Here is a 26,113-nt window from a genome sequence, read left to right on the forward strand (position 1 = left end):
ACTTACCGTGGCATCTGTCAGTGAGATGATACAGTGGAGCAGAACTCTTGTTGATGCTGGTAGTTATACCAGTGTTTTTACTTCTATGAACTGAAAGAATGTATGCTCTATAAAAGCAAGTAAATTTGTATTTTCAAAAAAAGAAACTTTGTAACACACTAGCCTAAGCTCATCTTAGAAGTTTGTGTAATGTTTCAACAATCAGCCGACAGCCTGTAACAATGAAATCAGTAACAACAGTGCTACTTCAGGGCCCCTTTGATCCTGCACATCATGCAAAACTGACAACAATGTTGACTTTTTTTTGCTTCTTATCCTGCAAATTTTGTTTTTTTAGTAGTCAATGAGGGTATCTCATAAGATCCATTGGTTATCCATTGTTTTGGTTTTGTAGTGTGGTTGACTGATGTCCATCTAAAAGCAATTCTCATTACTCTGCAATCATCTAAAAGGTTCCAAGGCATGCATTTGGGATTTGTTTTCCAAGCTTTTTCCAAATTAACTTCAGTGGTCTCCTTTAGATAAAAAAAATAAGGCTCAGAATCATCAGTCAAACCAGCTATTCGCCAGGTTATACTTCTATCAACAAGTTTGGTTTTGCAGATATTCTCTAAGAAATTCCATGATGATTATAAGTTCTCTGACTATCTCCTACCACAACTCCGGGTCCAGACAACATTACTGAACAAAAAAAAACCCATCTGAGAAAAGTTCTGGAGCTGCGTAACAGCAGCATTAGTGACACTAAACTAACCACTACTGCACCTCACCTGTTGTAATCAGCAATTTTATTCTGAGCCACTGTCAAAGGGCACTCTGGGTAATCAGAGTTATGCTCTTGCAGGAAAACCTCAGCCAAGATTAAAGAGAGACACTTAAGCTGAAGTGCAGCCTCCTTAAAAGGCTTGGTCTCAATCTCAGATATAGTTTCTCCTTTTGTATTCCAGCTGTGCCATTTCACACACTAGTTTCATTGTTATGGAAGTACACAAAAATGTAATGCCTCCATGTCAACATGCTATTAAGTGTAGTGTAATTAGTGCTACATAAAATAATGTTATTTGACAACCTAATGTGTTTGACCTCTGCTATCTGTTGATCAACAATGTATTATGAATGAATGATGAATTTTTATGAATTATTATGTCTATTTTTATGCTTAAGGACAACAGATGGAAATTAGCCCTTGGCTATAATCTGGTATGTTTACATTCATGTAATTTTTTTTTTTTACATTTATGTTCATTAACATGCACTGTCCTAAATAAATAAATAAATAAATAAATAAATAAATAAAATAAACAAATAATGTTAAAAGGGTTTATAACAAATCTATGAATGTATCCTACTAAGATAAAGTCTTTAAAATCCATGTATAACTAATGACACCATACCGAGGATGGTAAATGCGCTGGCTCTTAGGCAGCTCTTTTTTATTCTACTTGAGGACTCAAAGTTTTTGTGTCCATTGGTAACCAGCAGGTGTTTGTTGGGGGGGGGGGGGGGGGGGAATGGTTTGTTTTCCTCATTTTGCATTAATGGATTTTTTCCCCATGAATATCAACTTGGTAATTTTCATGCCACAACAAATACTTTCAAATTAGCTGTGATAAAGACATATTATTGTCATGAACATGTCATAGAAAAGCCAGAACACAGTTTCATTTGCAAACTTATGTAATGATTGGTTACTAGTACATATTTGAGCTGTATTTTCTGTTATGAAAAAAAAAAGCTTCAGTGCAGTACCTCCAAATTTAACTAAATTTACACAATTGGTACAAATCAACAGGTTTTAGAAAACTAAGATAAGCCGACAGATTTAGAACAAAGTTACAAAAATGGTCAATCTTCCCAAAAAACAAACAAAACAAACAAAAAAAAGGCACAGAGGACGTCCAGCAGCTGCTCCATCCCTCTTAGAGAACATTTGCATATCTGAATAAATACATCTGCTGTTAATCGATATCAAACGGTGCCACAGAAGAAGCACGGTCATCATACACTTACAGCAGAGTGCAACATTGTGAATTAGTGGAAAAATAACACAGCATATAAATATCTCTTCATAAAATATAGAGACTAAATCAAGGATAAAAGTTATTTAGTACCATTAATCAAAAATATTAATTGGAAATTTTCAAGCATATACAATATTTATAATATTTGCCAAAAATTATATTTAACAAATCTATCCTATATACTGAGTAAACTGTGCAATTAATAGCAGTTGGGAGAGCAGTTTTGCACTCACATTATACACTACAGAAACACCTGAACTAGTTATTGCAGAATAAAACCCTCATATCACTGGAAACTGATCAATCCAGCATCGCAGGACCACTGCGAATGACAAAGGGTTTGACAATAAACGGCATTTTAACATTTTAAAGAGGAATTACACAGTGATCTTTTACTGATGCCATTGATGATGACATTTTCCCCAAACTTGCCAAGACAGCACACAGTTGCACAAAGAACAGCGGGGCATGTTTAGCACTACATCTTCAGTTCTTGTTTTCGAATGCTGCCATTAGTCTCTGCAGAGTAAATGTATCAAGAGAAATGAGGAAGGATACAGTATGCTGAACAGTGTGTGCAGTTCATACTTTTAAACTTTTCATTCTCTACAACTGAACCCTGCAAAGTCAAAATTACAGGCACATGCATTTATGAGGCTTTGCAGTAACCAGATGACTTCTTGCTAATGTGCTGCCCTGAAACTGTGTCATGCTCTCTGAATGCTTGGACTCCGTGCCTGATATCTGATTCATCATTTACCAAACTAGGGACTGGATTGAGTCATAGCATCTGTCCATCCCTTTACTTTGAAGAAAGAAAAAAAAAATTACCATTCAGCTACTATTATTCTGAAGAATTTCTCCTTGGTGCCTTACCAGAAGGCCTCTAAGTTTAATAAAGCTGCTTCGTAAGAAAAGAGGAAATATCTACCACAGATTGAAGTCCTCACAGCTCCATTTCCCCGCAGACTAAAAATACAGGTCCTTATTGCTGCTTCAAAAAAAAAAAAAAAAATAGAGTTAATCTACAGTTAGACCCTGAAATCACACCATTTGCTACCAATCGCAAAAACCCGAAAACAAAAACAACCCTTAAAATATGGGCACTTGTAGCAAACAGCAGTAAGTTTGTGCAAGAGGAAAAACAAAACAAAAAAACCATTACATTCAACCAAGGCAGATCTTTTTTTGACGCATAATACATGTTAGCAGTATTATTTTCTGTTCCTCTTTCTGAAATATAAATTAAAAAAAAATAATCTTCAATTAAATCTCCATGAAGGCACAAGCAACTTGACTACTTGGAAGTCAGTGTTCAGTGAAAAGCATCATTGCTGCTGCAACACTAAATGGGCAATTTTTCTTTAAAGTTCATATAACATTACTCCATTTCAGTGAGACGTCTTATTGACCAATAAGAATTCAAAGAAATAACAATTTAACTCATAGCACTATCACAAATATACCTCATTCCATTATTGCTTTAAAACATACAGTAAATCAGAGGTAAATGTCAGAAAAGGTGTATTAAAAAGCACTCTTTAAGTAGATGGATGACAAAAAATAAAAATACATCCATCTTAAAAGTTATGATCTTTCACAGTCATACAAGAGCTCATGGTAAGGCCAATAATGATGTGCTTACAAGACTGAATTCCTCAACTGTATTTTTCAGTGCTACAGACATTACTCTAGAAATTACCTCAGATTTGGATGCAGCATCAATGGCGCAAGTTCTAGCTTATAAATAATTCAGTATAAGTCCAAAATGGCATATATTTCTAATTCTAAGTTTAGTTCTTGGTATTTAAGAAAGAGGTAAGAGAAAATAAGATGATTAGTTGTTAGAAAAACCTGTACTAGGCTCAAAAAAGTGAGTCCTACGTCCTCAGACGGTGTCATTAGCAAGAGTCTCTGTTGAGAGCCAGATCCTTGCACCATTCAGAAATTTGCTAATGGGAGTCCCTTGGACAGTGCGGCGGGAAAGGTTGCCCGTTGGGGTGAAAGGAAAGGAAGATGTAAGGCATTCTGGAGGTGTAGAGGGGTCATCAGGAGAACTGGCTTGAAAATACATCCTCCGTTGGTCTGTAGGGTTTCCACCTGAGCTGGTGAGTGGTGTGTTGCCTGGACTGGTTCCCTTATATTGCCTGAGTTGGCTCTGCAGTATCTCAATTTCATCAACCAGCTGGGAGAGCTTGTGGTAGGTGGTGACTGGGCCTCCTTTGGAGATGCAGGCTTCAGGAACCCAACGGAGAAAGAAGAGCTTCCAAAAAGCCATATGAGAGGGCATGAGCAAGGGAATCAGCAGGCCCTGCAGGTCAGCGGGTCGAGAGAACCAGTCCTTGAAGAAGCGCTCAGATGGACTTAAGTCTTTCACTGGTGTCAGCTCAGACTTCAACTCGTTAGCTAGAGAGCTTCGTCGGGTCAGGGACTCCTCCCCACCCTTTACCCCATTACGCAGATTTGTGGGCGTCCCTCGTAATGTGGAACTGTAGGCTTTCTGCTACAAAAAGAGGAAACACTGAGAATTAGACTATTTTGACTCTCTCTGTGACAGGCTGTACTGCAAAGACTCTAAAAATGACAATTTAAAATGTTTATTTTCTGTTTAATAATCCACCTTCTGTACATTTACTACAGATATTTCAGAGGACAAAGGTGACTCGATACAAATTTACCTACATGTCCTTTGACTTCTATAAATAAGAGATAAGTGGAAGAGAGACTACTGTATTTGCATTCTTTGAGTTCTGTGAAACTTTCCCTTCAAATGACAGGAATTCTGTAATTACAATCTGACTGTCAGAAAATTGCCACTTTAAAAATCTTAAGATGTCAACCTCTTAACGACAGTTAAAAAAAAAAAAAAAAAAAAGAAGAGAGAGAGAGAGAGAGAGAGAGAGAGAGACCATGCACATGTAAATGTGCTAATTCGAATCCTGAAAACTGGTGAACCTCAGTGCTTTGCGTACCTTGCGTTTGAAGGTTTTCACTTCACCGTTCTGAACACAGGCAGCTCCTTTGCCTACATACATGGGGTTGTTAAAGAGGGTTTGATCTTTAGTTGAGAACTGCTGTGACCACTCCCAAACTGGAGGGAAATACACAACCTGGTCTTCTCCTTGAGGGATGGCTTTGTGCTTGGCAAAGTCCTGCAGAGTAAAGACAATGTTACCCTGTGACTCTGTACGTAATAAGAACTACTATACTCTATAAAAAGCAGCTTCCAAAGCGGAACAGTTTCAATACATGAAAGTAAGAAGGAGAAAAAAGAAAAGAAAGGTCCACAACTTGCTTTTGTCTTGACCACAAGTCAAATGTTATCCTCTCTTTTTGTTGTACTCTTTCCTGTCAATTATCTGGCACGCACAGAAGGAAATTACAGTCTGAAGCATTCAGTGACACATCCTCAAGTTATGCTTTCCTTCTTTTCTATTCATTTCCAATTCATTATTCCTCTTCATTTATTTATTTTTTCCACAGACAGACCTCTCTCACAAACATACACACAGTTGCATTTACTGCTCATTATGGCATTTCCACTGATGATTACATTTATCCAGATCAAGTGCATACATAAACATTAATCTATCCCTCACCATCAAGTGCTGGGCACGCTGCTTGGATGAACTGAACAGGAAAGTACTGAACAGTGGGATCCACATGCTGTCACTCAGTACTGTCAGATAGGTCTCTGTGAACTCAAATGCTGCTGGGTACTGGTTCATAATCTGCCACACGCAGTCCAGGAACAACAGGAACAGTGGGGACTTTACCCATAAAACAAACAAACAAAAAAAAAAAAAACAGATGCAGGAAGCAGGGGTGTCAAGTCACATCTCTTGAATAGTTGGATTAATTTAAATTACATTAATCAAGTACCTCCTCTTTGTCATTTTTCTTCAAGTGGTTGCATCTGTCCAAGAAGCGATGGCCAGCCATCACCCACTCCTTCTGCACCAAACTCTGAAAGCCAATGAGGCTGCGATAGCGAGGGTCCAACATGAGCTGCATCAATGCGGATACTACACAGTTTAGGTCTCGGTCTTCCTCTTCTGTGCAGGTGCAGAACAAAGGAGTAATAAGTCACAGACTCTTATGTGGCACTGATACATTAAATGCATATTATTGTACATTTTAAGAAAAACTTAGCTGTAATATAATAAATGATCGAAAAACATAACTCCACATGCAGGAGTGAAGGCTACAAAATAAGGCTCAAAAAGAGTTTACCTTGAAGAATGACAGAGGAATTCCCTCCCTCTAAGTGATAGACCATCTCAGCAGAGTGTTTTAAAAAGGCCCTTTGGTCACAAAAGAAACAAACATGTTAACTGCATTGATATTTATTGTCAACCGTTATCATACCTTTAGTCTTTTCTGCATCTAAATAATCCTGTGCAAACATGAAAGTGTAAAGAAATCATTTTAAAAAGCACCTTTTAATCCTATATTCTAGATTTAACTGTGACTCTACAAACATGCAGCCTTATGGCGCACTTTAAATTTGTCCCTTTAAAATTTTATATGACCCTCTTGAGTTTACAATGCACAGTCATGCACTGTCAGCTTGTTTACATACCTGACATATTCAAGCCATCGAGAGTTTTCAATGGTTGAAAGCCACCTCTCCTCAGACTCCTCAAACGGATCTGCACAATAAAAAAACATTAGTACGTTTATATGTATAAAACTGTACACGCCAATGCCATTAAGTCTCCTGCATTTTTTCAGCAGAGCATTGAATTACACTGCTTTTATAAGCTGCAGTGGAGCTCACCTAGGATACATATCTGCCTCAGTTTAACAAATGCGCTCTGGATGTCCAGGATAGAAGGCAGACTCTTGTCCAGATCCGATCTAAACGGTTCATTGCGCTGTGGGTGGCTTTTTGTGATAGCGGCAAAGATTCTACAACACAACACCACAGACAGTGATGACAAGATGCACACTTGACTAATGTAAACAATTTAAATATCAAAAACCTGAGCAGAAACTGAATGTTCAGACTTGTATTTCCTTCTCCTAAAGTAGCACTTTCTTAATGGACTGAGAGCTGAAAATCTGCTAGAGTTATTAAAAAAAAAAAAAAAAAATCATTTTCAATTTAGGTTCTGAATCTGAATAGTCTTACTTCTGCTCAGTCTTCTTTAGCTGTAATGGATCAGTTAAGCTGGCCATCCGGACAAGAGCACTCCCATTGGAGTGACTCCAGCACCACATCTGCAAAAAACAGACATTAATTAAACAGTCACTGATCAGCAACAAAGTAATAGTGAGGCTCTGATCAGTTAAATTAAACAATAAGTGGGATAACTCCATTGGTGGGCCTGCGCTTTGTCTGAAAAAAAAAACACTGCAGGTTAAATAATGACCTAAATGGAAATTATATTTGGAAGCATAACGTTTATTGGAGACTTCCGATAAACGTGCGCTCTGTTAGAGTGTAGATGCTCACAGGGATGCGACGATCAGTGAATGATGATGCATACTGCATCAGATCTTGATCTGTCAGAGATGACGGGACTACAATGTGCTCTGGAAGACTAGAAAAGAAAAAAGAAAAAGAAAAAAAAGAGAGAGAGAGACTGGTGTTAACACATGAAACAAACACAAGACTTCATTTAAAGCGGATTAAGTAAATAACAACTAAGACACTAACCCAAAACAGAGTGAAAAAAAAAAATAATAATAAAAGGTATAAGTGGTTAACAAATTTATTAGACCACCATCTAATAAAGGTATATGGCACAGATGCCCTAAATTAATAGTATTGGAAAAAAACAACATCTCAAAATATTTGTTTATGTTTCTAATCAACCGATATGTGCAAGCCCTTTTATTAAAATCATATTTTTAATGTTAAACTACAATTATTGTTATATACTTGAATTATGTCATTTACAGTTTTATAAAGAAGCAGAAAAAGGTGAAGCACTTTTTAGATGACAAATTACAATTATTTACCCATATTTCTGAAAAGAAAAATTAGTTTTAGTGGTTGAATATTACACTTGATGACTCTGCAGAGAAGTCCAGCGTGCTGGCTTAAATCTGGGTATAAAAATGGGACTTCAGTCTGTCAATTGCCAAATAAACAACAATGTCATTCTTACTTTTAAATAAATTATTTTTCTTGGTTTTATGACAGGTGGTCTATTAAATTTCTCAAGTAGTATAGTATAAATGTGAAAGCTTGTAAGGACTGGAACTGTTTTGCTATCGCTTTGGATTATTTCAGGCCCATGTTGTGTGTTTGTCTTGGTGAATAATTGATCCTCTGTAATGAACACCAGGGGGCGACTCCTTTGGTTAAAAGACTAGATTTTATAATAGTTGACTGAAAACAGAATTTGGCTCCCTTCCTCTGTGATCTTGAAAACTTTCTTGACAACTCAATGGCTAGTCTCCAGTTATACTGAATAAAACATGAAGTTCATTTTGAAAAATCACAGAGTCAAAAGGGAGGATTTTCCAGTCTCAGGACATGTAAACTAAGTTTTTAGCCAGTGCAAGTCAGAGCCACTCCTTTGTCGTCATGTCCTATTACAAAACTACCAAGATGACAACAGTGAAGACGCTCTTCTCCAGGCTTACTAAAGGGCAATATCACTCTGGCTACGACCATATACTGTCTATGCTTTGAAACCATCTCTGGCGATAATGCTGCTGAACTGAGATGAATAGACTGTTTTGTCAAAACCAGACTGACATGTTAGTTTTTGTTTTTCTTGTCAGGTACCTCAATATAGTGTGGAAAAGGCACATTATGTCACATGTCATCAAAAAAATGATTTTAAAAGAAGTTTGTAACAAGTAGGACTGAATGCATGAAATAAAAACCTTGATGAGACGGTATAACTCTGGTTGATGGAGCACACTCTCCACTCTGAAGCATTCGTTCTCTTGATTTCCCGATCCCAATCAGAGGAACGGTCAAAAATGGGGGTCTGTAATCCTCTCGGGGTGGAACCATTGACTCGTTCCTCTGAGAGAAAAACAAAACAAAAAACATATACACTTATTTATACATGGAATTAAAACATTTATCACTTTCAAATAATATGGCAGGTCTTTTACAAACAGTGAAAGAACTATAGCAATCCACAGGCGTTACCTTTAGATTCATGGTATCGCCGTCCTTGATACTCAAAGCCAAACAGCAGTTGAAGATCAGCTGGATGAGAGTAGTGGGCAATAGCCAGGCAAACCTATAATTAAAAAAGAGAACTACTAAGTACTATGGGATATGCAGTACAAAAGAAGTAGAAGTGAGAGGTATAATAAATATTGTCAAGGCAGATTAGGTTTCATCATAACTTCCCAGTCCAGGTTTATCCAAGTGCTAACATTAACTCAGAGGCATGTTTTTTTAAATAATAGCAACACAAGCAGTCAACCCTGGGGTAGAAAATGTCTAACACACATTCTAGTGCTCTGAGTTCAGAGCTGAATCTCTGTGAGGCTCAACTTTAGTCATACAAAGCAAGTCATTCAGAGCTAAAGCTGTGAATGATACTAGAGGGCACAGAACAAGTGCGTGCGTCTGTCCTCGTGTGTGTGTGTGTGCGGATACAAAGGCTGCTCCACACTCTGTAATTTCCTATGGCAAAATGGGCCATTATAGGCTGGCATAATTCCATATGTCAGAAAAAGAACCGAGTCCTGTTTTACGCTGTAATTACATACATGGTGTCCATAAATAAGCTCACAAGGAGTGCAGGAGGGGAGACATTTTTAATTTTAGTGCTCTATACATAATCAACCTTAAACAGAACATGTATATTTCCACAACTGTGCTTCTGGGCCTACTTGGTGCCTACCAAACTGTAGCTCTACTAAATGAGCTGGGCATCAATAATGAACCATCTGTTCTCTGTGCAGGAGATGAGTCAGAGTTACACTGCCAGTCGTTCCTACAATCAGGATCAAATTCTGCTTCCTCTGCTTTGACTGAGTATTGTTCTCAGGGTCCTTTCGTATTGTACCTTCAGCAAATATGCTAATTGAGAAGTTCCTATTCTAACGGAGGCTGACAAAGAAACACAGAAAACCTGGTCTAATATAAATATTGCTGTCACAGAGGATGTGGTCATAACTTGAAACTCAATGTGGGTATGTAGTCAGTATGGGAAAGAAAACGTTTGGTCAACAATAACCAACATTTAAATCGAAGACTAGAAAACCAAAAGGTTATTTCTAAATAGTTATTCAGATACAAGGCATACATTTATAGGCTTGATTAAAGAATGATTAAAGAACTATGATTAAAGATTAAAGGCTATGATTAAAGAACAACTGTTTAAATCTGACACCTACATTAATGTGACAAGTCAAAGTTTTACTTGCAGTAAACTTTGGTGAAAATGGTGAATGTGGGAAATGAGGTAGCCATTGCTCATTTTCTTAATGCTGCTACCGTCACTACCAACATATCACTGATATGATGCACAGTTGTTCAGTATTATCATAGTTTAATAGTAGTTTCAATATCCTGTTTGGTTACTGTATATAATTTATTAGCACTTCAAATATCCACCCACAATTTCCTGTTTGCTCTGAGAAAATAAATACTAAGAGTGTCTCATTAGGTACCCTGTTCAAATGCTTATTAACTCTTTAAATGTTTAACCATGTTACAATTGCCAAAATTCCCAAGATCCCCATGTCCATCACTCTTCATGAAAATAATACTGGGGGGGGGGGTCTAAAATCCTTTCAAACAAAACCTGGTACCTGGTCCAATGAGTCTCTGTGACAGATAGTACAATCAGAATTTTTTTTTTTTTTTTTTTAATATGTGTGATTCAACCCTGCATTGTATGAACAATCCCAGTTGAGGGTAGGGGTGTAATGATGAGGGAGACATTTCTCTTGACACCATTCAGGCCCCACAGCATCAACCAAGCTTCATTTAGATGCCACATCCTAGCCAAGTCCTAATGTTGACCACGATGTACCCACAATAAAACATGCCCTTTCTGCAGACAAAAGGCCCACGTAGTCCCCAGACCTCAATCCACTATATCAAACTTTTGGGTCACATGTCAGTGTGGGGTCTAAACTAGCATTATGTACCCAGTAAAGTCTCCTAAACAGCTTAAATGGGCATTCTGACTCAAAGCATGCAGATGTTTCGGTTTCACTGACCTTTCTGGCACTTTCAGGTCCAGCTTCTTCAAAACAGAACCGTATCATGCGCAAGTCTTTGCAGTACAGTATGAGCTCAGTGGGGTTGAACTTCAGCTTCTGGTTGGAGCCCAATACTTTCTTCTTTCCCTTTGTATCATTCACTGAAAGGAATAAACACAAAACTTAAAAAGTAAACAAATTTTTGATGACTGAATTTCCAAAAATTTACTATTCTGTGGAGTGTACTGCTAATGAAGGACACCACTTGATACTTGGTAAACTTTGGCCCCATTCTCTCCTGTCTCTGTTGCTGCCTCTTTGATTTAATTAATTGTTATGGAGTTCTACTGTGCTTATTTCACTAGATTCTTATGAAGAACCTAACAAACATGGTTAAAACAATTTAGCCTGATTAGCTGGGCATGCTAACTTTAGTTGGATTCTAATAGTACTCATTCTCCTATAATACAACAGCACCATGTAAGCCGTTTGAACTACTTTCCTCAGCAACCTAACTTATTAAAGTCACTACTTTATATTGCCGCATGATGACACTGATGGCATAATGACAAGAGGAACAGGGTCGAGCAAATCACAATGATTTGACACAATATTCAGATTAAATAATGACAAAAGACCAGATTTCATTAAATATATGCATCTCTTTCTTTTTAACTGCTCAGATTTGTATTTTATTCAGATATTTTTATTTGGCTGCCCTGTGGGTAGTGCTGGGACGCTGTGTTGTTGTACCATCGGTGCTGCTGACAGCATTTTGTCACATCTATCACAGTGCATGTCTGCAGTTAATTTTATACCAGTATTTGATTTTATAAGTGAACCAGCATTAAGGTCTTATTTTATTCCCGATGCCCTTATATTTGCTCTTGTCCCACAGTGATAGTGTCCTTAGATGCCGAGGTCATACAGCTCAAAAACAAGCTGGGTAAAACAAACCCTCATAACACAATAAACCTTGTTCTGGACAGACACCCTCACAGTGTCAGCAATGGACTGCAGTGAGATATATAAACAAAGCTAATCCTAAGCTGGGTAGCATTGTTGCTAAACACTGCATTAGCCATGAGATCATTTGCTATCAGATCACTGACCAGGAAAAAGGGAATGACACTAGGTGCTCCTATACAATGAGTGGGCAAAGCTTCTGTGTTTGTGACCACACAGTTGCCAAATGCACAAAATGATGGCCTAACATCATTAATAAATTTCACATTCTGTGCTCTAATGGGATTTCAAGACATTTCATTTGGGCTCAAGGAATTCCAAGAATATTTTCCTCACAAACATTAAGAAAAGAAATGAAAAAAAAAAAAAAAAAAAAAAAAAAAAAAGGAATATCAAAGCTTTTCCTTAAAATTCTTTCCCTAAAATTTGGAATTGTAATGAGATACCTGTTACTACTTGCTCCAGACAGGTCAGGGGGATGTCATGCTCTCCGAGCAGCAGGTGGGACAACGTGGACTTCTGTAGTGAAAGGAGAAAAACAAAAAAGTAGGTTTGATGTGTTGCAGAAAATGTATTAGCCCCCAAAACTAACTGAAAACGGTCTTAAAAGGCTGTTTGATATATTGAGTTAACTTTCCCAGACTAAGCAATGATCAAGTTCCATTTTCTTATCAAGTCGCCAATCTGCCACATAGGTGGAAATGACGTCTGTTCTCTCACTTCTTGTGCGATATCACTGACAATGTAGAGCAGGAAAGTACACGAGTTTTCCTTCCTCTTTGAAAGAAGGCTGTAAAGTAACAGTATTCAATCTATTCTGCAGCATGGTGCTGGCGATACTAACATATATCACATCCAAATATATAATTGAAATTTGCCCCCCCCCCCCTTAAAAAACAAAAAACAAAAGACAAACGAACATTAGGTACTCTTAAGAACCTCAAAAATGAATTTTCACACTATTTTTCCTCTAAATAGCTTAACTGCTACTAAGAAATCCACTCAAATACCTGCTTTGGTGAAGTGTCCTGAGGAATGAAGGACACCTTAAAGTTGGTACATATCAGCTTCCCCCAAAGGCCTTCTTGGTTGTTTTCAGTGCTGATACATTTCCTCACAAAGTTCACCTCATTAACTACTATCTCACCTAGTGACAAATAAATGAGCAAAAAGACCAGTGTAAATCCAAAGGTTATTGCTGCAATTCAAAGAAACAAGTAGAAAACAAAAATTGGAAACTCAAAGGAAGTCCAAAAAACAGCTTGTGTATTTCCACTATACTGACATCAATTTAGAAAGGTATCATGTTGCAATACAGCATCAAACTGTTTTATTTATGCTTTATATTTACATACATTCATAAACAGTAAATTCTGACAGAATACTTTTCTGGACAAAATGCATACTCCATAATTGCATATACCATCTCTTGAACTTATAATTATACATGCAGACCTTGCTTAAAATTTTAATTACACAATCATTTTCTATGCTTCTTATACTGGGAAAGATTAACACTGCAAAAAAAATTTCCACACAACCTTTAAGTTAAATTATGAATGGCCATCAGAGGAGGACAAAGGAAAGCAAAGAAGCCTGAATACTTAAGCTGACCTAGATAAATTAGAGAAGAGGGAAAATGAAACAATCATATCACAAGTCAAACAATGCTGACTTTGAAGTATACGCAGACACAGGTGAGTCATAAAAACATGGACTTTAATCAAGACGAGTACCTGAAAACTCTATTCACAGCCGTACTCATGTGATATATTGTAAATTATAAACAATATCCAGAGAGTGCATTTTCTTTTGCCTGTGCGTGCATGATAGCTCTTGTATAAATAAAAATCATTACAATTTCTTGCAGCTACTTTCCCCATCTACTGCTACTTGATATGTTAAGATGGATGGTGAAGCAGTAGCTCAGATCTGGGTTTTGCTGACAGTGCTGAAGAAAAATAGTCACAGCTTGCAAAGTACACCAATGCATGCTGATACACATCAATTAAAAATAATCCCACAAACTTTACCGCAAACTAATAAGTAGACAGCAGTAATGCTATAATAATGCTATTAACTTCTTACTAAGTAAAGACTTTAATAAAGTATCTGCGTTTTTACAAGTCTTTGCATGCTTTAACAATGATGTCACATCAGATTTAAAAAGCAAGTCCACCCAGTCTAACAAGGTTAATTGTACTTCATAATACTGGAAGGAAGAGTACAAGAAAGAAATACTTAACATTATTATGCTTTATGAGAAACTAACGTTTTAGATCAGGGTTAGACCCAATGACTGATGGAACTCGAGTTAACTCAGGCCCTCCACCGCTGGATTTTGGAGGGGCAAATGTCTTCATACTCAAAAGGATGTCTCCATCGTTTCAATTTTCTTTACGTTTTTACAAACGATGATTAAAAAAAAAAAAAAAAAACTAAAAAAAAAAACAAAAACACAGCAAGCATTGGGGTACTTTCCTTAGAAAGTACATTAGTTGAGCCAACAAGATACTGAGATCACTCTTGCATATCTGATCACGTTTCTCATGTATGACTGCAAAAGGATGTGCTTCTAAAGCAAATACTAAACAATTTAAAAAGCTGGCGCTAAAAGCCAATTCTCTCCACACACCTCTTAAATGTTTGCAAAAAACAAGTGAGACGGTAACCCTCAGTTCTCCCATATCTAAATGGGTCAGCGTTTTTCATACACCATTTACATGAGCAATGCAGACTTTGTACCTTCACGTGAATCCGGCTATAAAAGGTTGGTCTGCAAATTTTAAAAAGATGAGAACTGTTACAGAGGGTGGAGTTCTTTAGAGGCGAATTCAAAGCCCTGCCTCAGAGGAGTCAACTGAGAATGCACAGTTAAAAATAGGGAAGCTAATCATGTAACCTGTTAGTCTGTCTTGCTCACAATTCAAAAAGGGAAATAACCAACAGCCTTCAGGCAATACCACACTTACCTCCTAACTAGTACATCAGGTTAGTTAAATCTGTCATCTTACTTGTGACCTAAATTAGCCTACACTTTATTAAACTACAATTTTACATGTCACATGACTGAAAATGAAAAACAGTAGCTCTGAAGAACTTCATTAAAAAAAACAAAACAGTAAAACTTGCAACCAAAATTAGGCTCAGTTTACAGTATATTATACAAAGAGCATCACAAGCCATTTCCACAAGGCTCACAAGCTCCCAGATAATACTGAAACTACTAAACTAAAGGCTTTCCTGCTGTTTCAGTTAATGATACAACTACAGTCTGCCATTGTAATGATAATATTTGCATCAGTAGGCACATCTTGAACGGTTGAGATTCCTAAGCTGAATCCACTTTAGCTTCTAAGTTTAAAGGCTGTTGTTTCCTGTTAACAAAAAAATGTTGACAGAGGACAAAACACCATTCGGGTGACGTTTATAAATAGTTATGAAGAGGAATTTCTGCCAGAGCACCTGCTGCAGTGCAGTTGACTAGATGTTATGATACAATCGTATCGCCTATCAACCACGTGCCAAAAGGCTAAAATGACCCACTTGTGATAAAAACAAGAACAAGCACAGTAAGACTTCATTAAAACTTTCATTGCACATGTAGTATGTCATCTTGTTTCCTAGCAACCAGGTTGCAAGTTTAGGACATTTCTACAACGCCTTCCCTTTTCAGACCCAGAAGAGGGGCAGTCTTTTATATACAGTCTATGTGCAAAAAAAAACTGCCTGGAGCCATTACCAGTAAGTCAGTCTGCGGTGGGCATTGTACAAACTTTAATAGTCAAGTATTGAGACTTTGACACTAGATAGCCGTCCAAGGAAATGCACCACCGACCCTGTGTTGCAAATAGTTTACTAGAATAAAACAAAAAATAAAAAGCAGAAACATTCATTCTAGTTCTCCATTTCATGAACCTTATGCTCAGTTCTCACAGACACCCAAGGTATCAATTTGTACTGTGAACTGAAATAGAATAGCTGCTTTTGATAAAATGTCTCTTTCATCTGCATCTATTGAAACAAAACCATTCATTTTTCATTCATTTTGGACCAACTATTTCACATTTCTGAAGTCACTAAGAAAAATAATCAGGCATAACTATTAGATAATTCTGCCTGCTCTCTGCTTAAAGCAGTAAACCTCTGTAACCAAGCACAAAACATTTTAGTTAATGAAAAACTGCTCATTCACAGATTATACACAGCACACAACTCATGAATGCAAAATATGAGACACCGTGTAAACATGAAAACTAACTTCTCTGTGATCAAACAAATTTTAGTGACAACTATTCTAATGCAGAAAAAAAAAAAAAAAAAACTTACCTGAAAGCAACTTTGCCTCCAACTTTTTAAGAGGTTTTTCAACTGTATTCTTCACATCAGTCTGGAGACAGACACACACATACACCACATCTTAGTTAGTCATTTACCAGCTCTACAGTTAATTAGTTAATAAACAATTAAAATTATGCATCTTTACACTGTAAGAGAGTAAAACCTGCCGGTCAAATGTGTTATTACAATGTCCGAACCCCGCAAATCATAGTTTAAATTAATCTGTGCTCTCCTAGCATTCAAGCTGAACATCCTGTTGCTGTTTTGGCAAATTACTGTTGCATAAACACCATCAACATGCCCCAGGTAACAATACCATTGCCTAATTTTTGCTGCTTACAAAATTAGGTACCAAGCATGTACAGCTGTCAGCAAATGCTTATTAAAAACTTTCCTGTGATGCTGTGACAGTCTGTTAGTATCGGGACGGCTGTGTGCTTAAAGTAAAACTCTACTCTTTGAGATTGAGTAAATGGATGTGAGGTTAAAACACTAAGTTTCAGCTGCAGGAATTACTTTTACACGTTGGGCTAAAATTTCTACATGTTACTGCTTATACTCATATTATACACAATTATGGTTTTATTTTAAAACTAACATTTGGTGATCCCTGCGCTTAAATGCTTGACAAAGCAAAATTTAAAAAGTTTTTTTTTTTTTTAAATGATCAAAACCTTACTTTAAAAAACAAACAAAAAAAAACAAAACACACACACCCCACAACAACAACTCAGTACAACTTGATGAAGAACTGCCATCCTGCTGAAGTTTTATTGTTAAGTGCATCACTTCTAGCCTCACCCAAAATGTGAAATGCCCAGTTTTAAATAATCAAGATACACAAAAACACTATCATCACCAGCTCGGTAATCAAAAGAGCACAGCCATCCTTATTATGTACTTGAAAACAACGACTTTTTTTTAAGTCACACAGATACAAAACACTTTAAAACCCTTGTACAATGTTTGTGTTGGCCTTTCTCAGACAAGCACTGGTTTTATTTGGGTTGCTCCGCCAGCGACTGTAAGCAAACACTTACCCTCTGTCTAGAGCTGCATACACCTGTAGGCAAAACATGAGACGCCCAACCGCTGGGTAATTATTTCTCTTTTTCAAAATGGTGGCACATTAGCTGTATGTTTGTTAAAGGTTTCATTTCTCGAATTTATACGAGAAATGGGTGGGGGGCTTTTTTTCCTTTGCTTGTGCCACCTTGTGACTTTTCACTTGACATATATAACCGTAAAGCAAAAGCAATGTGGTGAAGTGCTTCCCTATTTTATGGTACGATGGTGCTGCAGAAAGAAGATACCTCCGCTGGCATGGATGCTTAATGTGCAATTCATGTGTTACTTATCTGACAATGCGCAAACACGTAGAACAGCAAGTTAACAAAGTGTTAATCAACCCAGGCAATTACTGCGCTAACCAAAATATGCTGTACCATTATCGATCATGAGCCCGTACATACCTGAGCAGGAGGGAGATAACACTTGAAGGTCGGTTTCGTGACTTTGGCAGGAAACATTGTTTATGTAATTTACGTTCCCAAACGGACGCCTGGCAAACGATATCCTGCTGCCAGTAATATTAAAAATAATATAATAAAAACTATCCAAGGGAAAATCTTGGAGAAAGTTTCTAGGTCAGCCCTTAGCTGAGCAAATCCAAGATATCCGTGTGTAAAACATTCATTGAGACACTGTGGGCAAGCGACGGCAGTCCTTCATTTTGTGAAGTAGTCAAGTAGCAGATGAGGCTGGCTGGCAGAACAAAGTTGACAGAAGTTGACGCTGAGACGTCGGCGTTAGCTCGGTGTTAGCTAGCTAGCTTAAAGTACTATATCAAGTTTATAAATATCGCTCCCATGCACAGAAAAAAAAACTAAGGGAAAAAAAAGATAAGACGCACTGGCTGCGTGTCTACATTTTCTTTACACCTGTTACAGTTTTAGTTAACCTTACCGACTTCCTCAAAGTCTAACTAATTCAGCCAAACGCAGTACCTGACGCTGTAAAGGATTTAACGGCCATGTTTATACAGAGCAGAGGTCCCGCCCTGCTTCCGGGCTCCACTCCACTCCGAGATCGTCTTTCATTAAAGTTTCCGAAAAGCTGGAAGGCGACAGGAAGGTACTCTGGCTTTATCCTCTGCTAAATGGATATTTGCTACTGTGTGCGATAGTAAACACGTATAAACCTGTCATGTTAAAGTTTTAAACAACAATTATTTTTGCGTTCATCAAGTGCACCACTTATGGACTACAACTCCCATGAGACACAGAGAGAACTTAGGCGACCGACCGTGCCCTAGTTTTTCCTCTTTGTTTTTGTTTTTTTCAACGCAACTGCTTAACTTTATTTAGCATGATACTCAAAGCTTATAACAGAAATGCATTCATAGCACTTTTATTATGTCATTTAGATTATTAATAAAGAAGTTATTGTTTTGTACTGTATTGTATACTACCACTTCCCAAACTAAATGTCTTTAAACTCAAAAAGCAAAACAAAAAAAGAGCTGTACATTGAATAAGATCCAGAAATGTTTTCTCGTTGAAATAAGTTCGTAATTAAAAACCCACAACTACAGGTGATGAAGCCATGAAACTGTTCACAATGAATTGGGTTTTCACACACACACACACACACACACACACACACACACACACACACACACACACACACACACACACACCAACAACTACTACTACTACTACTTTTACTACTACTACAAACAGTAGTTAATTGTAAGCTCCTGAGAATAAAAAGGTTTTGAGTTTGTTCTGTTTCTGTAATAATTGCTGCCATCTCCCTAAGTGACCACACGGTGGTGATAAAATACCAAGACTGACTCAAATCATGATGTGATTCATCTTTTAATGCATCGCAAGAATCAGAGATGGTAGAAAACTTTTTTCTTTTTCGTTTTGTAATAATTTATCTCTTATTTATTTATTTATTTATTTATTTTGTTCCATTCAAATAAGCACACACACACACAAACACACACACACAGTATATGTCTATGCATACAGAGGCACCCTGCTACACTGGTTACACCCAGAGGCTTGCCTGACCGCCCAACATTATTCCAAGGCAAGCCTCAGTCTGACTGGAGACTGGTTGTGAGAACTGGATACCAGTGCCACCCAAAAATCTTAACAGGGATTTTCTAAAAGGCCTTTGAGCTGCATTTTTATTTGTCTGCTGATAAAACAGAACTAAATTTGGGAGCAACCAAATTAAAAAAAAAAAAGGGTAAACAGGCAGAAGTGGAAATGAGTTTCTAAAAATAAGTTAATGTTACTGTTTATGTCATTTAGACTGATTACTAAGTATTTTTTTATGTTTTGTATTTACTAGATTGAACGCAGACTGAAACTTGTATTTCCCAGGACACACTGCCCCATTAAAATGTCAAAATGGAATCCTTTATTTAGTGAAAACCAGCAAGCTTAAAACTCTTGTCATTTTGGACTTTTGATCCATCTCTTCCCCTCCATGCTTTTTGAAAAGGATTTATATGCTGTCATAAATGCAAATCAATAGATTAGAGGTCCTTTCTGCATCATGCTGTTAGACTGTGACACCATGTCTTTGTAACTATGTTTTAAATTACTGGCCTACACACTGACTCTATACCTAATTTGGTAGTGGATCTTAAAAGTTGCTGAATAAAGCTGACAGTATTTTTCTTCATCAGCATGTTAGACAATTACTCATGATTAGGTTTAAGAATTAATATTACTGTCCCGTTAAAATAACTAAGATAGATGTTCTTATCACCTGGTTTATACATTTGTATTTGGTAATTTGAATCAAACACTGATAAGATTTTTAATAAATGAAAACTTCATATGTTGAAATCCGTAAGTTGTGCTCTTTACATAATGTTAAAGTGTTTGTATCTCTTAGTTTATAGTCTCATGCGTCCAAACATTATGAAGATGGTGTGACCGACATCCCCAAATTTGTGTGTGAAGTTCAAACTATTATTTCACATGCAATACAAAGAGAAAGAGTGTTTTAATGTTGCTCTTTAACTTATACCAGCTTCTGCATGTTTCATGGTGTTACATTACAAACCTCTGTACATAACATGATGTTTAGACACTTGTCAGGTTATTCAGTGTAGTTAAGTATTTCAGTTTTGAGGTCATTTATAGATTTGCTCTGCAGCAATACTTTGGTCATGTAGGTAATCTATTGTAATGGGTTAAAACACACACACACACACACACACACACACACACACACACACACACACACACACACAAAACCCCGTTCAGCTATCTTAGTGAGGACCTTCATTGACATAATGGTTTCCCCAGCCCCTTACCCTAACCCTAACCACAACCTAATTATAACCCTGACCCTAAAACCACATTTTGAGCCTCAAAAAGGCCTTCAAACTTGTGAGGACACAGACAAAGGTCCTGTTGGTTCTCATAAGTATAGTAGAATGCAGATTTCGGTCCTCACAAAGATAGCTAGACAGGAACACACACACACAAGACCCTGTTGCATCTATGCAGGATATAAAATGTTTAGAATAAGGTCTCTACTAGCTGCAGACTTGTAGAAATGATCGTGAAATAGTGTATTATAACATTCAGTGAGTACTGTAATCTGAAAACACGACCTTTAGCCTGTATGAGTTTTCCTTTGCCACTTTTCCTAAAAGCTAAGACCCCACTGACATTATAAGCTACGCCCCTGCGCTGGATCATAGTACCATCTGCCTTGCTGTTGGCTCTCTCTTTGAAGACAGCTCATGTTTATTAGTCGTCCTCTTATGTTTGAGTCTGTTGTTAGGGAACGACAAACTTGCGCATGCCCAGTTGCCCTCCCTCCAGGAGCTAATGAATATTTAACAACACTCGCGCTTTGATTGGACCGAGTTTCCCGTGTTGTGTTTAGAGTCGGGCTGTTTGGGCACTGCTCCTCCGTAAATTGACCATCCGGCTCGTTGTCTGAGGACTGCTGTGCTTCTGTCAGTGGAGGACTCACATCTGACTGAACAACAATGGACGGAGGGCACCGCTAAGGAGCCGCATCCATGCTGTCTGGAGTTTACCGGGAATAACTTGTGTATATTTTGGATTTGGTCGCTTGGTTTTAGGTTAAACAAGTCAGACCTTGTTTTAAACAGCGTGAACTTCCCCGAGGTTCGCTCAGACACTGGATCGCAGGGAATACGACATCGAAGACTGCGACTGTTGTGAGGACAGAGGATGGTAAGCGGTGTTTACACTGGCTGAGATAGTAGGGCACTATTTGTTTAATATAGTCATCATAATCCAAATATTTGCCACGGAGCGGCGGTTCCTTTTTCTAGTCTGCTTATAAAAGTTGTCTCGGGTGTTAAACGTGTTTATTTTAAATATTAATTGAAAGTTTTCTTAAGTAATATTAACGAAATTCGAACTGATAACTCACATGTCCATAAATATAGCTCACAGATTGCTTCACTGGAGGCTTTTAACAGAAAAATCTTTTAAACCACAATCGGTGCTTTATTAATCTTTGATCCCTGACGAGTGTAACATATCCTATGATAAGAAGCGGCAACCTTGGCTGTTTCAGGCAGACTTATAGTTTTTACTGCCTGTGGTGAAAGTAGTCAGAAAGCACTGATAAATTAGGTTCAGTCTCTTTTGTTAGAAAACCGGTTAGCCTTGGAGGACAATGTGTCAGGTGGAGTGTGTACTGTGTGCACCTTACTTTGTATCGCTGCATCACAGAGAGGCAGGTTTTTCCTGGTTTCTAAATGCCAGGTCGGCAGAAAACACACCTAAAGAGAAGTTATGGGAGATATTGTATGTTTTGCATATTTGGAAACATTTCCTCAACCCTGTCCTCTTAATAAAACAGCTGATACAGACTTTTAGCACATTTCCACTTAATGATATGGCTGCATCATTGATGTTGGAGACATAATGTTTATATGAAGGGGGGTTGCAATATTTTTTTTGTGGCTTGTATATAGAAATATCCTGAAAGGCAACTGAAAAACGTACCCACCATTCAACTTAGGAACCTCTTCCACGTGTCTGTACAGTACCTCAGACTGTAAACATGCTTTGTCCATTTAAAACAGGTAGACCTGAAAGCTGTTTGCATTCTTCGATTCCTAGGTGATGCATTAAAACCTGTCGGTTTGGTTGAGATAATATCCAGTCAGCACAACATATGTAATCCTGCAGCATTTAACTCAGCTTTTGTAGACATTGTTGACACTCACACACTCTTGCTAAAGCTTTTTACAAGAGGTTAAGAAGAGTATCAGTTCGTGCAGAGAAAATAGTCTGTCACTGTATCTGTCTAGAATAGCAGACACCAGCATCGCTCAGTGGTTCCTTCTCTGCCAGATGCTGAATAGCAAGTCGGCATGAGAGCAGCTGGTTTGCATTAGTCTCTCCAGCAGGGAGGTGCATACTTCATCTCAGAGCTGGTGCTCCATTTTCAAACCCATCACTGCTTTAGAGACTTGCTCTGGAATTCAAGCCCTGTCCCTGAAAACAGGATGAACACCCGTTCTGTGGACCTGGGGAACTCGTTAGTCTTGTCGCTGCAGTGCAGTGTGCACACACACTCCTCAATCGGTTCCATACGTCTTTGTTACGGAGCCAAGTTTTCCCCACTTTGCTGTTTGGCCTGATGGACCCCATGAGTGCTGACTCATTCTACTGTTGCACTTGCTGTAAATCAGTGAGGACACGAGAAGCTTATAAATCGCTTATAAATGTGTCAAACACATTGTAAACACAAGTTGTCAACTACCAAAAAGTTTTTGAGCTTTCTTCTATTTTGCCCAAGTGTCAAATCTGGTTTTACTTCACTCTGCAACTGCAGAGTCTCTTTTTTTGATAAGAAATTAAGCATTTCCATTACTGCTACTGTTTATTATTATAAATGATTGCAATCAGATGGACTATTTTTTATCCCTTTCTTTGGATTTGTTGGTCGTGAACACATTCTGTGATGATATGATATTTTATTACATCTTCTCATTTGGACAAAATATCTTTACTAAAGCTAAAGTTGGAGTCAAATGAAGATGATTTCCCAAACATGAAATTGCTGGACTTCCTGCACAGAATGTGGCTGGATCACTGGGACCTTGGCTGTTATAATAATCTTTATTTCTTTATTGCAGTATGGATGCTATAAAAAATGTTTAGGACACACAACAAAGGCAGGATGAGACTTTTGGTTTTGATTTAGGGGAAAAAAGGAGGGACTTCAGACGTCCACACAACACGAGTGGAGGCTGAGAATTATTTCCACAGAAAAGGTTTGATGAGTGACCTTTCACAAAAGAAGCATATTTTAATAGTCGTGACTTCATAGTAAGTGATATAGTGATGGGACATTGGGTATTTTTGTAACTATGAAGCATGATTCAGTGGAAGTGGTTAGGTGGGGAACAGTTAAGCAGTGTTTTTTTTGTCTCTGTGTTTATTTATTGTGTTCCCTTCATCCGAAATTCCCCAGTAACTGCACAATTTGGCTCTGGCCTGGTTTTTAAAACACTTAAATCTCTGCCTGCTCTGCTGTAGTTCGGCTTCAGTCCTCAGCCACAGTGCTTTCAGTGATGCAGAGAGGATTCAGCTGCTTCAGCTGATCGCCAAAGGTCATGCCCCAGAGCGAGCGTTCAGTGGCACAGTTTCTCTGAGATTGATAGTAACTCTTTTCAGTGTGACTTGTAATTAAACAGCTGAAATATTTTTATTGAGTCATCACATATTATCATTGCATTTTTATTAGCTCATGTCAGTGGAGCTTGTCGGTCAGTGTCATTGGGCTGGCCAATCACTTTATACCAGACTGAAATATCAGGAATAATTTGATGACTTTTTAAAAATCTCTCAATTACTTTTAGGTCAAATGTGTCTGATGGATCATACATTTCATAAACAATGATATTCAGCTCTAACTAAAGACTTTTTTTATTTAGCAGATGTTAGCATATTAACAAACTTAACTAACAAACTGCACCTGCATCGATCAGCATTTTGACAATGTTAGGCCTAAGGATTTAGCTCGCTGCAGCGCTGTGTGCAATAAGCCTCACAGGGCATTTGTCATGAATTCTGAACTTTTAAGCTTAGCTGTTTATTTCAGTTTGAGTTTCAAATGGAAGCAATGGCTTTCTCATGTATCAGTTGTCTTTGGTGTCCAATGGAAAAGCTGTAGTTTATCTGGCTTAGATCCTTCTTTCCAGCTCAGTAACACAACCAGCCTCTCTTCCATTTTGCAGGTAATCTGTTCATAGAGTAAAGGATAAATTAACTTCCTTATAAATGCTCTTACTGTGTCAGCATTATCCTGTAGGCATGCTTCGTGCTAGATGTTTGTTTATTCTCCTTGTTCTTTTACCCTGAACGAAGCAGTGTCCTATTATACCTGCCTATTTGCATGTATGGCTTACCTCATCGCAAACCAGGAACAAGGTCAGACTCATGCAAGTGCTCTTAAGCTCCCATCATCCCATGCCAGCCAGCACTCAGCCACCAAATCGCCTTTAACTCCACCCTTCATTTGTCTTGATGCTGCTGTAGGAAATTTGGCTTGTTAGTTACTGTTTAGCCCGATTTGCTCACAATGAAACTGTGCTGGCACAGAAAATGAAAATGTATGTGTTTTTGTGTTTTTCAAGAAGCTTGATACTCCCTCTGACACATTAGTTATTGTTAGTGAGTTTGCTTTTGTTGCTGCTGGCTAATAGTTAAGCTAATAACAACAAGGAATACGGACGTGAGTCGAAACCAGACACAACCTGAAATTTCTGCATTTATTAATCGATTGATTTGAAAAAAAAAGTTAAAGAAACCCACACAGTTAATTAAAAGGGGACCTTGTAACCTTCCTTTGGTTTCCTATCAGTCCAAAGAAATGCTTGATCGGTAGGTGTGGGTATGTCTTAGCCCTGCAATCGACTGGCGACCCCACCTCTCGTCCGCTGTCATAATCTTTCATTCATCTTTGAACAGCTGATAGGAAAAGTGCACTGGGTAAGATGGAGCAGGTTCTCTATTTGTGGATTAAGATATATGGGAAAAAATCACACAGCTGTAGACAGTGATCAAGGAGGAACAAGAACTTAGTACAAGCTTTTAATACAAGGCTTGTCAGCTTTTCTATAATAGACATAAACAAACTGACTGGAAACAAAGTCAGAATTAGCTGGTTTGAATTAGCTGTCTTTTCTGGCACATATCCTGTGGCAGGCCTGAGTCACTGTGGAATCACCCACTGACTGATCATTTATAAACACTAGTTCAGTCAGGGCTGTTATAATCGAAAGAAGCATGGAAGTTGGATACAGCAGGAAACGGTGGGACTGGATTGAAGGTGGGCTGCAAAGTAGCTTGCAAAGCTTTGCCTCAAATTGAAATGGCACAAGAGGAAAAGTTATTTACTCGGTCCCTCTGGCCCTGCTGCACATCCTTTTCTGTTGTCGTACCATAAACCAATCAGCTGTCATTTCTCATGAGTCGTGCATCAATCTAACCCCCCAAACACAACCCAGTCATGGCAGTTTTTAGTGTTTTATTTTGAAAAGGCAATTTACTAGGGTCCAGACTTCCTTATACCTTGTTTCAGTCAGCAGCAAAATTTAGTCAAACGCAGCAGGTATTACGAAC

The 26,113-nt window shown here is 37.9% G+C and overlaps 2 protein-coding genes across 4 annotated transcripts in view; one reads left to right on the top strand and one right to left on the bottom strand.

Annotated features, from left to right (window-relative positions):
- Positions 1–1,659: 1,659 nt before the first annotated feature.
- On the bottom strand, positions 1,660–18,530 carry mtmr10 (myotubularin related protein 10). 2 transcript variants are annotated; one of them, XM_026168746.1, is made up of 16 exons: positions 17,933–18,530; positions 16,449–16,509; positions 13,130–13,266; positions 12,566–12,638; positions 11,172–11,314; positions 9,139–9,232; positions 8,865–9,009; positions 7,480–7,567; positions 7,156–7,244; positions 6,802–6,932; positions 6,604–6,673; positions 6,255–6,325; positions 5,904–6,076; positions 5,621–5,791; positions 4,994–5,173; positions 1,660–4,521 (listed from the first exon to the last, which is right to left on the bottom strand). In XM_026168746.1, the coding sequence occupies exons 1-16, from the start codon at positions 17,987–17,989 to the stop codon at positions 3,910–3,912; spliced, it is 2,295 nt and encodes a 764-aa protein (XP_026024531.1). In that variant the 5' UTR covers positions 17,990–18,530; the 3' UTR covers positions 1,660–3,909. The 2 variants fall into 2 exon arrangements, with proteins under 2 accessions (XP_026024531.1, XP_026024523.1); XM_026168738.1 differs by having other exon boundaries at positions 1,660–4,524; positions 17,933–18,529.
- A 2,787-nt stretch (positions 18,531–21,317) lies between these two features.
- The window catches only part of myo1ea (myosin IEa), a 48,236-nt gene continuing 43,440 nt past the window's right edge, over positions 21,318–26,113 (top strand). Inside the window, exon 1 of one of the 2 annotated variants that reach the window (XM_026168753.1) lies at positions 21,318–21,700. In XM_026168753.1, the coding sequence (XP_026024538.1) occupies positions 21,698–21,700 (3 nt within the window). In that variant the 5' untranslated portion in view covers positions 21,318–21,697. The remainder of the gene's footprint in view (positions 21,701–26,113) is intronic. The other variant, XM_026168763.1, reaches the window with a different exon arrangement.

This window comes from Astatotilapia calliptera, chromosome 1 (assembly GCF_900246225.1).
Source record: "Astatotilapia calliptera chromosome 1, fAstCal1.2, whole genome shotgun sequence".
Classification (NCBI taxonomy): Eukaryota; Metazoa; Chordata; class Actinopteri; order Cichliformes; family Cichlidae; genus Astatotilapia; species Astatotilapia calliptera.